Source organism: Ornithorhynchus anatinus, chromosome 3 (genome assembly GCF_004115215.2).
Source record: "Ornithorhynchus anatinus isolate Pmale09 chromosome 3, mOrnAna1.pri.v4, whole genome shotgun sequence".
Taxonomy (NCBI): Eukaryota; Metazoa; Chordata; class Mammalia; order Monotremata; family Ornithorhynchidae; genus Ornithorhynchus; species Ornithorhynchus anatinus.
The window spans coordinates 62,502,283-62,517,737 of NC_041730.1; the positions used below are offsets into that span (position 1 = coordinate 62,502,283).

At 45.6% G+C, this 15,455-nt stretch overlaps 2 protein-coding genes across 5 annotated transcripts in view; one reads left to right on the plus strand and one right to left on the minus strand.

Annotated features, from left to right (window-relative positions):
• Nucleotides 1-925, minus strand: part of PIAS2 (protein inhibitor of activated STAT 2) — a 55,036-nt gene extending 54,111 nt beyond the window's left edge. For all 3 annotated transcript variants that reach the window (XM_029059823.2, XM_029059821.1, XM_029059820.1), the window contains exon 1: nucleotides 827-925. In XM_029059823.2, coding sequence (XP_028915656.1) covers nucleotides 827-850 — 24 coding nt within the window. In that variant the 5' untranslated portion in view covers nucleotides 851-925. The remainder of the gene's footprint in view (nucleotides 1-826) is intronic.
• A 4,388-nt stretch (nucleotides 926-5,313) lies between these two features.
• The window catches only part of KATNAL2 (katanin catalytic subunit A1 like 2), a 70,196-nt gene continuing 60,054 nt past the window's right edge, over nucleotides 5,314-15,455 (plus strand). Inside the window, exon 1 of one of the 2 annotated variants that reach the window (XR_003757889.2) lies at nucleotides 5,314-5,441. Coding sequence is in view for 1 of the 2 variants with exons in the window: in XM_007659878.3 (XP_007658068.1) it covers nucleotides 5,391-5,441 (51 nt within the window). In the remaining variant the exon portion in view is untranslated. The remainder of the gene's footprint in view (nucleotides 5,442-15,455) is intronic. The other variant, XM_007659878.3, reaches the window with a different exon arrangement.

Sequence of the window (15,455 nt, forward strand, 5' to 3'; positions counted from 1 at the left end):
TTGCGAGCGCTCGGTGCAGTGCTCTGCACCTAGTAAGCGCTCCATAAGTACTACTGAATGAATCTGCTGCCGATCTGTCCATTCCGAGCGCTCGGTGCAGTGCTCTGCACATAGTAAGCGCTCAATGCTATTGAATGAATGATCCGTTGCCGATCTGTCCATTCTGAGTGCTCGGTCCACTGCTCTACATATAGTAAGCGTTCAATAAATGCTATTGAATGATCTGTTGCCAATCTGTCCATTCTGAGCGCTCAGGCCAGTGCTCTGCACCTAGTAAGCGCTCAATGCTATTGATCTGTTGTCGATCTGTCCATTCCGAGCGGTCGGTCCAGTGCTCTGCACCTAGTAAGCGCTCAATGCTATTGATCTGTTGTCGATCTGTCCATTCCGGGCGGTCGGTCCAGTGCTCTGCACCTAGTAAGCGCTCAATGCTATTGATCTGTTGCCGATCTGTCCATTCCGGGCGGTCGGTCTAGTGCTCTGCACCTAGTAAGCGCTCAATGCTATTGATCTGTTGCCGATCTGCCCATTCCGAGCGCTCGGCACACAGCGAGCGCTCAATCGATACCGGTTTCGGGGAGGGGGGGAAGGGGAGGCCCAGCGGTCCGCACAGAGGGGGCTCCGGAGGAGGCGGGGGGGAGGGGAGGTGGGGGAGGCGTGTGCGGGGCTCCGGGCCCGAGCGGGGCCCCCGTCCCGACGTCTGTGGGGCGGAGGCCCGGCGGGGACGGGATGGGCCCCTCCCTCCCTCCTTCCCTCCTTCCTTCCCTCCCTCCCTCCCTCCCTCCTTCCTTCCTTCCTTCCCTCCCGCCCGCCAAGCCCCGCTCACCCTCAACTCCTCAAAGTCCGCCATTTTCTCCCGCCCGCCGCGGCCCGTCCCGCTGCCGCTGCCGCTGCCGCTGCCGCTGCTCCCGCCGCCACCATCCTGCACTGAGCGTCCGCCCCGCCGCCCGCCTCCCTCCGCCACCCCCCCACCCCTCCTCGCCCCCCGACACGTGACGGGGGCGCCACACACCCAGCGCCGCCCACACCCGCCCTTCCTCTTCCTCCTGCTCGCCCTCCTCTTGCCTTGCCCGCCCGCTCTTCTCCCTTCCCGGCTCTTGCCTCTGTTCCCTCTTCTTCTTCTGCCTTGCCTTCTTTCCTTTCCCCTTTTTCTTCTTCATTTCCTTCCTTCTATTCCCTCGATGGCATGTCCTTCCTTTCCTTCTTTTCCTTTCCCCTTTCTTTTCTCCTTTTTCTTCTTCATTTCCTTCCTTCTTTTCCCTCGATGGCATGTCCTTCCTTTCCTTTCCCCTTTCTTTTCTCCTTTTTCTTCTTCATTTCCTTCCTTCTTTTCCCTCGATGGCATGTCCTTCCTTTCCTTCTTTTCCTTTCCCCTTTCTTTTCTCCTTTTTCTTCATTTCCTTCCTTCTATTCCCTCGATGGCATGTCCTTCCTTTCCTTCTTTTCCTTTCCCCTTTCTTTTCTCCTTTTTCTTCTTCATTTCCTTCCTTCTTTTCCCTCGATGGCATGTCCTTCCTTTCCTTCCTTTCCTTTCCCCTTTCTTTTCTCCTTTTTCTTCTTCATATCCTTCCTTCTTTTCCCTTGATGTCCTTCCTTTCCGTTCCCTCCTTTCCTTCTTTCTTTTCCCTTGATGTCCTTTCCTTATTTCTTTTCTCCTTTTTTAGCTTTCTACCCTTACTCTTTTCTCCTTTTTCTTCCTTCTTTTCCCTTTATGGCCTTTCTTTCCTTCTTTTCCTTTCCCCCTTTCCTTCTTTCTTTTCTCCTTTTTCTTCTTCATATCCTTCCTTCTTTTCCCTTTATGTCCTTCCTTTCCGTTCCCTCCTTTCCTTCTTTTTTCCTTTTTTAGCTTTCTACCCTTACTCATTTCTCCTTTTTCTTCCTTCTTTTCCCTTTATGTCCTTCCTTTCCTTCTTTTCCTTTCCCCCTTTCCTTCTTTCTTTTCTCCTTTTTTATCTTTCTTTCTAACCTGCCTCTTTTCTCCTTTTTCTTCCTTTTCCCTTTATGTCCCTCCTCTCCTTCTTTCTTTTCTCCTTTTCTATCTTTCTTTCTGTCCTGCCTCTTTTCTCCTTTTTCTTCTTCATTTCCTTCCATCTTTTCCCTTTGTGTCCTTCCTTTCAGTTCCTTCCTTTCCTTCTTTCTTTTCTCCTTTTTTTAGCTTTTTTTCTATCCTGCCTCTTTTCTCCTTTTTCTTCCTTCTTTTCCCTTTATGTCCTTCCTTTCCTTCTTTTCTCCTTTTTTATCTTTCTTTCTATCCTTCCTCTTTTCTACTTTTTCTTCCTTCTTTTCCCTTTATGTCCTTCTTTTCCTTTCCCTCCTTTCCTTCTTTTCTCCTTTTTTTAGCTTTCTTTGTCTTCTTCCTTTTCTCCTTTTTCTTCTTTCTTTTCTCCTTTTTCTTCTTTCTTTTCTCCTTTCATCTTTCTATCCTTCCTTCTTTTCTCCTTTTTATTCTTTCCTTCTTTCTTTTCTCCTCTTTTCATCTTTCTATCCTTCCTCTTTTCTCCTTTTTCTTCTTTCTTTTCTTCCTTTTCTCCTTTTTCTTCTTTCCTTCCTGATTTCCTTTTCTCCTTTCTTCTATTTTCCCTCTTTTTTCCTTCTTTCTTTCCTCTAGAATGTAAGCTCACCAACGGGCAGGGAACGTGTCTGATAGTTCCGTTGTATTGTACTCTCCCAGTGTTCTGTACGTAGGACAGTGCTCTGCACATAGGAAGTGCTCAGCCAATATGATTGATCAATTCTTTCCTTCTTCCTTTTCTTTCCCTCCTGCCTCTTCTCCCTGCACCTCTGTTTCTTCCCCCATCCACCCCACTCTATCCCTATCCCTCCTCTTCCCTTTCTAGAATGGTCATTCGTCCAGTGTTATAGCAGGCCACCCGATTTTCAGCCCATCTGACCCCCTATTCGCTATCGATGGGCACGGGACACTTTTACGGCCAGGATTTTTCTTTCAAGCATCCAACGTTCCTTGGCCTCGACTCCTGTTCCGGAATTCCGCAGCTGGGATGCGGCATCCCGGTTCACAGGGAGGCTCTGGAGCGAGGCTGGGGGAGGTGAGGGAGGAGAGAAGGGGGGCTTGATATCAAGGAACCTCCTGGAGAAATGCTCCAGTTTCAGCTGAACTCATGGTATTCCTGCAGAGTGGTACCTTGCATAATGATAATGATAACTGTGGTAGTTACTATGTGGTTACTATGTGATAGTTTTGAGCACTTACTATGTATAGGCCCTATACTAAGCACTGGGGTAGAAACAAGGTTATTGGGTTGACCACAATCCCTGTCCTACATGAGGCTCACAGTCATAATCCCCCTTTTACAGATGAGGCTCAGAGAAGTGAAGAGACTTGCCCAGGGTCACACAGCAGACAAGTTGGCGGTATTTGTTAAGCGCTTACTATGTGCCGAGCACTGTTCTAAGCGCTGGGGTAGACACAAGGGAATCAGGTTGTCCCACGTGGGGCTCACAGTCTTAATCCCCATTTTACAGACGAGGTAACTGAGGCACCGAGAAGTGAAGTGTCTTGCCCAAAGTCACACAGCTGACAAGTGGCAGAGCCGGGGTTTGAACCCATGACCTCTGACTCCAAAGCCTGTGCTCTTTTCCACTGAGCCACGCTGCTTCTCTCCTCACCGGTGGCTTTAAAGCACTCCACCATCTTCCCCCCTCCGGCCTCACCTCATTGCAACCCAGGCCACACACTCTGCTCCCCTAATGCTAACCTCCCTATGCCTCGATCTCGCCGCCGCCATCTATCCCGGGTCCTGCCTCTGACCTGGAACCCCCTCCCTCCTCAAATCCGATAGAAAATGACTCTGCCCCCTTCAAAGTCTTACTGAAAGCACATCTCCTCCAAGAGGCCTTCCCTGACTAAGCACCCCTCATTTCCTCTTAAATAAAAATAAATTTTGGTATTTGTTAAGCGCTTACTATGTGCAAAGCACTGTTCTAAGCGCTGGGGATCAGATTGAATGAATCAGCATTCATTCAATAGTATTTATTGAGCGCTTACTGTGTGCACAGCATTCATCCATTCAATAGTATTTATTGAGCGTGTACTGGGTGCAAAGCATTCATTCATTCAGTCGTATTTATTGAGCGCTTACTGTGTGCAAAGCAAAAACGTGGGGCTCACAGTTTTAATCCCCATTTGACAGATGAGGTAACTGAGGCACAGAGAAGTTCAGTGACTTGCCCAAGTTCACACAGCTGCCCAGGGGGGATTAGAACCCGTGACCTCTGACCCCCAAGCCCACACTCTTTCCACTGAGCCACGCTGCTTTTCTCTTCTCCCACTCCCTTCTGCGTGGCCCTGACTTGCTCCCTTTCTTCTTGCCTCCTCCCTGACAAGTGGTGAAGCCGGGATTCGAACCCATGACCTTTGACTCCCAAGCCCGGGCTCTTTCCACTGAGCCACGCTGCTTCTTGCTGCTCTGCTAAAATTGGGACCGTGTGCTCCGAATCGTACAATCCAAGCACTTAGTACAGTGCTCTACACATAGTAAGCGCTCAATAAATACTATTGAATGAATAAGTGGGACAGGAATTGTGTCCAGCCTCATTGCCTTGCGTCCACCCCATAGTGGCACATAGTAAGCGCTTAACAAATACCACAATTCTTATTATTTAATAACTAAATATTGTTAACATATTTGCACAATAACGGTAACTGAGAAGAGCAGTTCACCCCATAATGGCACATAGTAAGCGCTGAACAAATACCACAATTCTTATTATTTAATAACTAAATATTAACATAAATGTACAATAATGGTAATTGAGAAGAGTTCAGCCCATAGTGGCACATAGTATGCGCTTAACAAATACCACAATTCTTATTATTTAATAACTAAATATTGTTAACATAAATGTAAAATAACGGTAACTGAGAGCAGTTCACCCCATAATGGCACATAGTAAGTGCTTAACAAATACCACTATTCTTATTATTTAATAACTAAATATTGCTAACATAAATGCACAATAACGGTAAATGAGAAGAGCCATTCACCCCATAATGGCACATAGTAAGCGCTTAACAAATACCACAATTCTAATTATTTAATAACTAAATATCTCTAACATAAATGTACAATAATGGTAACTGAGAAGAGCAGTTCAGCCTCTCGCGGCCCACCCGCCTGGGTCCCGCTGATTGGCCAGGCTGGGGGTAAACTCGGCCCGTCATTGGCTGGTTTTTTGTATTGCGCCCCGTCATTGGCTGGTTTTTTTTCGGTACGGCGTTCAGCCTTTACCGCGTCGTGATTGGTGGGAATGCCCACCCACCGAGCCCTGTGATTGGCTAGCGGCATATAGGCGGGTCGGTCCCGGAAGGGATTCCCCGAGTCGGTTCTTGGCGCTGGATTAGGAGACCTCGGGGTGGGGCGAAGGGTCCAATGGAGCTTTCGTATCAGACTCTCAAAATCACGCACCAGGTGCGAGCGGCGGTAAGTACCCGGATGAGAGCCTCCCCCCCACCCCGGAGAGGGAGACGCCGGCGGAATCGCCCGTTGCTATGGCTACCCGAGGGCCGCCGCCACGCTGGCGCAAGCGCAGTAGAGCCCTTGGGGGAGCGGGGCGGAGGGGGCCGTGCGCATGCGCAGTAACCGCCATTCCCCCCTCTGCGGGCGGGAGTTCGTGTGAAGGCGCGAAGCCCTAAGGCGGGGGGGGAGGGGGGGATTCATTCATTCATTCGTATTTATTGAGCAATTACTGTGTGCAAAGCATTCATTCATTCATGCAATAGTATTTATTGAGCGCTTGCTGTGTGCAAAGCATTCATTCAATAGCATTTATTGAGCACTTACTATGTGCAGAGCATTCATTCATTCAATAGTATTTATTGAGCGCTTACTGTGTGCAAAGCATTCATTCATTCAATCGTATTTATTGAGCAATTACTGTGTGCAAAGCATTCATTCATTCATTCAATAGCATTTATTGAACACTTACTATGTGCAGAACATTCATTCATTCAATAGTATTTATTGAGCACTTACTGTGTGCAAAGCATTCATTCATTCATTCAATCGTATTTATTGAATGCTTACTGTGTGCAAAGCATTCACTCATTCATTCAGTAGTATTTATTGAGCGCTCACTGTGTGCAAAGCATTCATTCATTCATTCAATCATATTTATTGAGCGCTTACTGTGTGCAGAGCATTCATTCATTCAATCATATTTTTTGAGCGATTACTGGGTGCAAAGCATTCATTCATTCAGTAGTATTTATTGAGCGCTAACTGTGTGCAAAGCATTCATTCATTGGAGAAGCAGCGTGGCTCAGTGGAAAGAGCACGGGCTTTGGAATCGGAGTTCATGGGTTTGAATTCCGGCTCGGCTACTTGTCAGCTGTGTGACTTTGGGCAAGTCACTTAACTTCTCGGCGCCTCAGTTACCTCATCTGTAAAATGGGGATGAAGATTGTGAGCCCCACGTGGGACAACCTGATCCCCCTGTGTCTACCCCAGCGCTTAGAACAGTGCTCGGCACATAGTAAGCGCTTAACAAATACCAACATTATTAGTATTCATTGAGCACTTACTATGTGCAGAGCACTGTACTAAGCGCTTGGAATGGACAATTTGGCAACAGATAGAGACAATCCCTGCCCTGTGAAGGGCTCACAGTCTAAATGGGGGAGACAGACAAAAACAAAGCAATAAATTCATTCATTTATTCATTCAGTAGTATTTATTGAGCACTTACTATGTGCAGAGCACTGTACTAAGCGCTTGGAATGGACACTTTGGCAACAGATAGAGACAATCCCTGCCCTGTGAAGGGCTCACAGTCTAAATGGGGGAGACAGACAAAAACAAAGCAATAAATTCATTCATTTATTCATTCAGTAGTATTTATTGAGCACTTACTATGTGCAGAGCACTGTACCAAGCCCTTGGAATGTACAAATGGGCAACAGATACAGTCCCTGCCCTTTGACGGACTTACAATCTAATGGGGGGAGACTGACAGACAAGAACAATAGCAATAAATAGAATCAAGGGGAAGAACATCTCATTAAAACAATAGCAAATAGAATCCAGGTGATGTACATCTCATTAACAAAATAAATAGGGTAATGAAAATATATACAGTTGAGCAGACGAGTACAGTGCTGAGGGGAGGGGACGGGAGAGGGTGAGGAGCAGAGGGAAAGGGGGGAAAAAGGGGCTTAGCTGAGGGGAGATGAAAGTGGGGGTAGACGGGGAGCAGAGGGAGCTAGAATGAAGGGGATGTACACCTCAACAAAATAAATAGGGTAATAAAAATATATACAAATGAGCACAGTGCTGAGGGGACGGGGAGGAGCAGAGGGAAAGGGGGGGAAAGGGGCTTAGCTGAGGGGAGGTGAAGGGGGAGCAAAGGGAGAAGGGGAAGCTCTGTCTGGGAAGGCCTCTTGTAGGAGGTGAGCTCTCAGTAGGGCTTTGAAGAGGGGAAGAGAGTTTGGCCGAGCGCATGCCGTGCGCAAAGCACTACACTGAGGGTCGTGATTGGGGAAGAAAGAGATGAGGGCGGAGGGTTTGTTGACCAGGAGACTGTAAAGCCACTATGAGCAGGGAATGTGCTCATTTCTCTTGTATTTATTGAGCGCTTACTGTGTGCAGAGCAGTGAACTAAGTGCTTGGGCGAGCACCCTCTAGCAATAAACAGATGCATAGTAATAATAATGTTGGTATTTGTTAAGCGCTTACTATGTGCAGAACACTGTTCTAAGCGCTTGGAATGTACAATTGGGCAACAGATAGAGACTATCCCTGCCCAATGACAGGCTCACAGTCTCTAGTTATTCCCAGACCCATCTTTCCTTACTCTAACTAGCAGGAATATCTTGAATTTTTCCTCCTGCTCCCACTCACTGTAAATAATTTGAGTCTGTCTCCTGCGTTTGAATGAAACATCTTTGAAAGTCGGGACCCGGTATATCGGCTTTATAGGCCTGTCTCACAGACCTTTCTCAAGTTCACCTCCTAATAACCTCATTTCCCAAGATTCTTTAATATCACCACTGGCATTTGAGAAGCAGCGTGGCTCAGTGGAATGAGCACGGGTTTGGGAGTCAGAGATCATGGGTTCTAATCCCGGCTCCACCACTTGTCAGCTGTGTGACCTTGGGCAAGTCACTTAACTTCTCTGTGCCTCAGTTCCCTCATCTGTAAAATGGGGATGAAATCTGTGAGCCCTACGTGGGACAACCTGATTGCCTTGTATCTACCCCAGCGCTTAGAACGGTGCTCGGCACATAGTAAGCGCTTAAATACCAACATTATTAGTAAGCGCTCGATAAATACTATTGAATGAATGAATGAATGAACTTGAGCATAGCGACCTATAAATGCCAAGGAATACTATATCCATATATGCTAAGGTTCTGGTTATAGATTAGATTTCTAAAAGCAAGTTTCGTCACTTACTCATTTCACTATGTCTTCGCTATAAGAGTTTTTATTGATGCATTGCATCTTTATAGTAAGCAGTTACTATATATGTAATTACCCTATTTATTTTGTTAATGAGGTGTATATCCCCTTGATTCTATTTATTGCTATTGTCTTTGTCTGTCTCCCCCGATTAGACTGTAAGCCCATCAACGGGCAGGGATTGTCTCTATCTGTTGCCGAATTGTTCTCCCTTCTCTCTTTCTACCGCCCACCCCGCACGCTCTGCTCCTCTGCCGCCCACCTCCTCACCGTCCCTCGGTCTCGCCTATCCCGCCGTCGACCCCCGGGTCACGTCCTCCCGCGGTCCCGGAACGCCCTCCCTCCTCACCTCCGCCAAACTGATTCTCTTTCCCTCTTCAAAACCTTACTTAAAAATCACCTCCTCCAAGAGGCCTTCCCAGACTGAGCTCCTCTTCCCCCTCTACTCCCTCTGCCATCCCCCCTTTACCTCTCCGCAGCTAAAGCCTCATTTTCCCCTTTTCCCTCTGCTCCTCCACTTCTCCCTTCCCATCCCCACAGCACTGTACTCGTCCGCTCAACTGTATATATTTTCGTTACCCTATTTATTTTGTTAATGAATTGTACATCGCCTTGATTCTATTTAGTTGCCATTGTTTTTACGAGATGTTCTTCCCCTTGACGCTGTTTAGTGCCATTGTTCTTGTCTGTCCGTCTCCCCCGATTAGACTGTAAGCCCGTCAAACGGCAGGGACTGTCTCTATCTGTTGCCGACTTGTTCATCCCAAGCGCTTAGTACAGTGCTCTGCACATAGTAAGCGCTCAATAAATACTATTGAATGAATGAATGAATGAATGTACATTACAAGTGCTTAGTACAGCGCTCTGCACATAGTAAGCGCTCAGTAAATACTATTGAATGAGTGAATCACAATAGGTGTGAATAATGGAGCCCAGACCTGGGAGGTAAGAATTCCCCAGTCTTATATATCCTGGTTTGAACAGTGATTCACTGGGGAACATTGAATAAAAAACTTTATTTCCTTTGTGTATCAGTTCCCTAATTTTGTCAGAGTTTCCTTATAGGGATACCATTTGGGTACATTAATGATTGTCAGATGCTTTCAATACTGTACTTGGTTGATATTAAACAAGATGCATTCCATTGTCCTTCTGGTTAAACAAGATTAACACTTTTCCACTTTGACAAACAGAATCCTGGGAAACAAGGTTTTAGGGGTGAATTAGTAGTTCCATATCAAATACACCAACAAGCCAGTGAACTGAAGCGAGAGTGGGGAATCTGCATAATTCATAAAAAGCTACAGGAAGTCAAGATATTTACACTGGGCGAAGAAGAAATGGGGAGTTCTTTTGCAACTTCACCTTAGACATCCCATCATGGGGAGGAGAGAACTTCAGGGCACTATCTACAGAGAATTATAATGTAAATGAGAAAAATGGAGTTTTTAGGACAGTCACCTTCTAGCCCAACGTGGTCACAGTAGCCTGGGGCAGCAAACCCGAGAAGACTTGCAAGACCAGGTGCACGGTAGAACCAGGTGAAATGAGCTTTAAAATGCAATTTTCAAACATTACCAAAGATCTGAAATCCATATGATTAAAAAAGCCCCCAAATCTCCCTCTTAGCTCTTCACTTAACCGCAAGCTCCTCAAGGGCGGGGATCGTGTCTATCAACTCTACTGTAATAATAATAATGTTGGTATTTGTTAAGCGCTTACTATGTGAAAAGCACTGTTCTAAGCGCTGGGGTAGATACAGGGTCATCAGGTTGTCCCACGTGAGGCTCACAGTTAATCCCCATTTTACAGATGAGGTAACTGAGGCACAGAGAAGTTAAGTGACTTGCCCACAGTCACACAGCTGACAGGTGGCAGAGCAGGGATACTCTCCTAAGTACTTAGCACAGTGCTTTGTACATAGTAAGAGCTCAATAAACACCACTGATTGATTTTTAGGACGGTACAATGCAATAGAGTAACCCAACTCAACTATGGAATCAGCCTCTTCGGGATCCTTTCTGGATCCAATTCATATTTCAACTCTTCCCAGTATTTATCCTTGATCCTCTTCAACTACATCCTATCTCACATGCTTTGTCTCACACCATCCAACTCATTGGGCCTTGTGGTCATCTCTCTTGCTTCTCCCTTTTCGCTCACCCCTCTCCTGTCTAGAACTCCTTTCACCTTCAGAGCCCTTTTGAAATCACAAATTCAATTTCTCATTGCTCACATAATTGCCTCCGTGCCCTTCCCCTTCCCACAACTCAATTTTTGAGGAGGAAATAAAAGTTGGTTTTTTGGAGGTTTTTTTTTTTAATACCACTTACCTGTAATTGTAAACAGTGATAGGAGTGTGGACCAGGAGGGAAGAATCTAAGAGTCAGAATTAGTCGATCGTATTTATTGAGCACTTATTGTGTGTAGAACTAGTAAACTCTTGGGATAGTATAGAATAACAATAAACGGACACGTTCCCTGTCCACAATGAGCTTATAGTCTAGATGGTAGAGGCGCAACAGGCATTTTCATATGTCTGGGCTACCTCACCCCTCTCCCCTCCCCGACAGTGAAGTTTTTGTCAGGCTCTGGGATGCAGCGGGAGGGACGGGAGCATAAATGTTGTGGAGAGCCTGGAATATTTGAATCCAGGTGGGATTAATCGAGACAGACTGTATGAAAAAATCAATCCATCAGTGGTATTTATTGAGTGCTTCAAGTGTTCAGAGCACCTACTAAGTGCTCAGCGGGCAAAGGATTGTTTTTTTTAGTGGAGGTTTGAAAGAGGGAGGGAGATGGTTTTGTAAGGAGGGCCTTCTAAATGGGATACATGGCCTCACTGGTAGGGCAGGCAGCTAGGCCAGAGCCAACCCGATGTGACCAAGGCGGGAGTTTTGGAGCCAGTGACGTGATGAGAACGTAAAAGTCATAATGAGGGAAGGTTGGAGGGAGTTCAAACTTTATATCTCTGCTTATTCAATAAAAATGACTCCTAGAGCTCTGAGACAGGTGTATACTGGACTCTAGGCTAGGAAGAAGAGAAAAGGAAAAGGTGGTTACCATAACTTATTGAGTACTTTTTGTATTCAGCACTTGGGAGAGTACAGTGCTGTTTCTTTTCTTTTTCCTTTAGAAGAGGGTCGGTTTTGGTTTTGATTTTTTTTTTAATTTTTTTGGCCCTGTATATACTCAGTTGCTCCCTGGATGAGCAGCTCACATGCCCACCGTATTCCTTGTCATCTCCGAAGACTGTAAGCTTCATTATGGGCAGGGAATATGTCTACTAACTTTGTTATGCTGTTATATTTTACTCTCCCAGTTGCTTAGTACAGGGGTCTACACACAGTAAGTGCTCAATAATTACGATTGATTAAATACAACTGTTGGGGATAGCATCTGCATCTTCTTTTGACAGTGAAAAATTAGTAGATGGTCTCAGTGTTAAGCAGTCTTGTTGGGATTTTAGTATTCTAACTTCTCACCTTTCTGTCCTCTGTCTGTTCTCCCTACTCTTCTCCAGTTCCTCCCCTATAGCTTCCAGTTTCTTCAGCGTGGCTCAGTGGCAAGAGCCCGGGCTTGGGAGTCAGAGGTCATGGATTCAAATCCCGGCTCCGCCGCTTGTCAGCAGTGTGACTTTGGGCAAGTCACTTCTCTGTGCTTCCGTTACCTCATCTGTCAAATGGGGATTAAGACTGTGAGCCCCACGTGGGACAACTGATCACCTTTCATCCTCCCCAGCGCTTAGAACAGTGCTTGGCACATAGTAAGCGCTTCACAAATGCCATCATTATTATTATTATTATTATGATTCAGCTCTTTATTGCTCCATGCCCCTTTCTTCTTTGGTTTCCTTGCTTGTTTCTCATTTTCTCTCTTCCCCTCACTTTGTATTCCTTGTTTCTGTGTTCTACTTCACCTGCATTTTCAGGTCTGTTTCCTTGGGGGCTGTGCTTTTTCTCTATCTCTAGGAGGATCCAATGCAGCTGTTTTCCTATAGAATTGTCATTTCCTCTACCTTCCTGGTTAAACCTCCTGTGACTGCGTGTTCTCTGTTGTCTCAACTGGCCTATGTACTCTTTTCAGTCCTGCCTGCTTGCATGGCAGACTCCGTGTGGTTCTTTTTATCTCCCAAGGAATAGGGTTTTACAGCTCTTAGACCCCCTGGTAATGTTTTGATATTTCTCTTCTTTGAAATGAGTCCTTCCCAGCCCAGATGCGATTACAAATCTCCCTTTAGTTTTGTGCCTTTGCTCAAGGGCTTTCTGAAGTGTTTTGTCCATTTTTTTTTTCGGTCTCTTACACTGTTCTACGAGAAACCACACTCTCCCAAAATTACTTAGCATTTTCCCTATCGTGGATATTTGTCTGCACCCTAATTTTTTTAATTGGGATTTGTTAAGGGCTTACTGTGTGCCAGGCACTGTACTCAGCTCTGGGGTAGATACAAGTTAATCACAGTCCCTCTCCCACATAGGGTTCACAGTCTTAATCTCCATTTTACAGATAAGGTAACTGGGGCACAGAGAAGCAAAGTAGTGACTTGCCCAAAGCAGACAAGTGTCCTTCAAAGCCCCACTGGAGGCTTTCCTCCTCCAGGAGGCCTTCCCAGACTAAGCCCCCCTTTTCCTTAGCTCCCCCTCCTCCCATCACCCCGACTCTCCCCCTTTGCTCTACTCTCCCTGCCCCACAGCACTTGTTATATATGTAAATATCTATAATTTACAGAGAAGCAGCGTGGCTCAGTGGAAAGAGCCTGGGCTTGGGAGTCCGGGGTAATGGGTTCGAATTCCGCTCTGCCACTTGTCAGCTGTGTGACTGTGGGCAAGTCACTTCACTTCTCTGGACCTCAGTTCCCTCATCTGGAAAATGGGGATGAAGACTGTGAGCCCCACATGGGACAAGCTGATGACCCTGTATCACCCCCAGCACTTAGAACAGTGCTCGGCACATAGTAAGCACTTAACAAATACCAACATTATTATTATTATAATTCTCTTTATATTGATGCCTGTTTGCTTGTTTTGATGTCTTTCTCCCCTCCTTCTAGACTGTGAGCCCGCTGTGGGCAGGGATTGTCTCTCTGTTGCTGAATTGTACTTTCCAAGTGCTTAGTACAGTGCTCTGCGCACAGTAAGCGCTCAATAAATACGATTGAATGAATGAAGTGATGGAGCACTTGAAATTCACCACCACCCCCAGCCTTTCAGCAGCATGTCTGCTAATTCTGTTGTTTTATACTTGGGAGAGTAGTACAGTGCTTTGCACATAGTAAGTGCTCAGTAAATACCATTGAAAGATGGCTACATATTTACCTTATACTCTCTCATTTCCCCTTTTTGTAATTGACCAAGCACTGGTCCCCAAGAAAGCTGGTGCTGAGCAGGATCTAATGGATCAGTGATATTTTATTAAGTGCTACTGTGTGCAGGCCATGTACTAAGCACCTGGGAGAGCCCAGTACAGTGGAGTTGGTAGAGACGATCCCTGCCCGCAAGGAGCTCACAATCCTGTTTGTTCTTTTGGAAAGTTCTGCCCTTTTATTCATTGTTTTCAGCGTCGGCACTGAAGTGAATATTCACCAAATAGTCTCAGTGCGGAAAAGTGATGGTTTGTGGGATTTCCACACGCTGATCAGAAAGACAAAATGCTTGGTGTATTCGATCGCGTAAAATCAGAACGTGTACCTCTAAATGTTGCTCCTTTGCCTAGGAAAGATTTTTATCTTGAAATAAAATCTACTGTAAGTGTGAGCTAATTAATTAGGTGCTTGGCTGTTTAGCTTTTCAAATGAGATGTTGTTAAGTGCCGTAGCTTTTATTAATTGTGTGGACCAAAAAAAAAAAAAACCCTCACAGTAATTGAAAATTTAATTACACCAGGTTTTTTTTTTGTTCGTCAAAGAATGGGAGCTTATTAAACTTTAAACGTTCAAACATCTATTGAAATACCAATAGCTATAAACAATTGCAGTTCTAAATACTAATTAAGCAAACGCTAAATCACAATAAAGCTAAGCTGAATTTTAAGTAACTTATGTTTTAAGTGCTCCACTTTGTTCAATATGGGAAGGATTAACCGCTTCATGAGCGACCACCACAGCACACAGCAACCCTTACAATGCTGGGGTCCCTGCGGATCTAGGTGCTTCCTGCACCCCAAATCGGCGAGGGCAGTAGGCCCTGATTATTTTTCTTCTTCTTATTAGAGCCTTTTAAAAAGACATAGTAAGGGCACAAAGACCCCTTTGTCCTTACCTACTGAAATGTAGCTGCTTGCCTTTCTGCTTCTCCGAAGCCTTCCAAAATGCTGACCTGAATTTATGCTTACAGCCTAGAGGGAGAGACAGACATTATTATAAATACACATATTATGAGTGTGTACATAAGTACTGTGGGGCTGAGGGAGGGGTGAATTTCAGAGAATACAATAAAAGAGAGTTGGTAGACACGTTCCTTGCCTATAGAAGCTTACAGTCTAGAGGGGCGGACAGACATGATTATAAATACATACATTATGAGTGTGTATATAAGCACTGTGGGGCTGCGGGAGGGGTGAATTCAGGGTGCAAATCCTAGTACAGTGCTCTGCACACAGTAAGCGCTTAGTAAATACGATTAAATGAATACATTCCCCCTCCCAGCCTCTCAGCACTTACGCAGCGTGGCTTAGTGGAAAGAGCCTGGACTTGGGAGTCGGAGGTCATGGGTTCTAGTCCCGGCTCTGCCACTTATCAGCTGTGTGACTCTGGGCAGGTCACTTAACTTCTCTGTGCCGGAGTTACTTCATCTGGAAAATAGGGATTAAGACTGTGAGCCCCACGTGGAAACAACCTGATTACCGTGTATCTACTCCAGCGCTTGGGGCTTGGCACTTATCAAATATCATTATTATTATGCACATATCCATTATTTATTTATCTCTGTCCCCCCCTCTAGACTGTAAACTCACTGTGGGCAGGAAATATGTCTGTTTATTGTTATATTGTACTTTCCCAAGAGCATAGTACAGTGCTCTGCACACAGCAAGCGCTCAGTA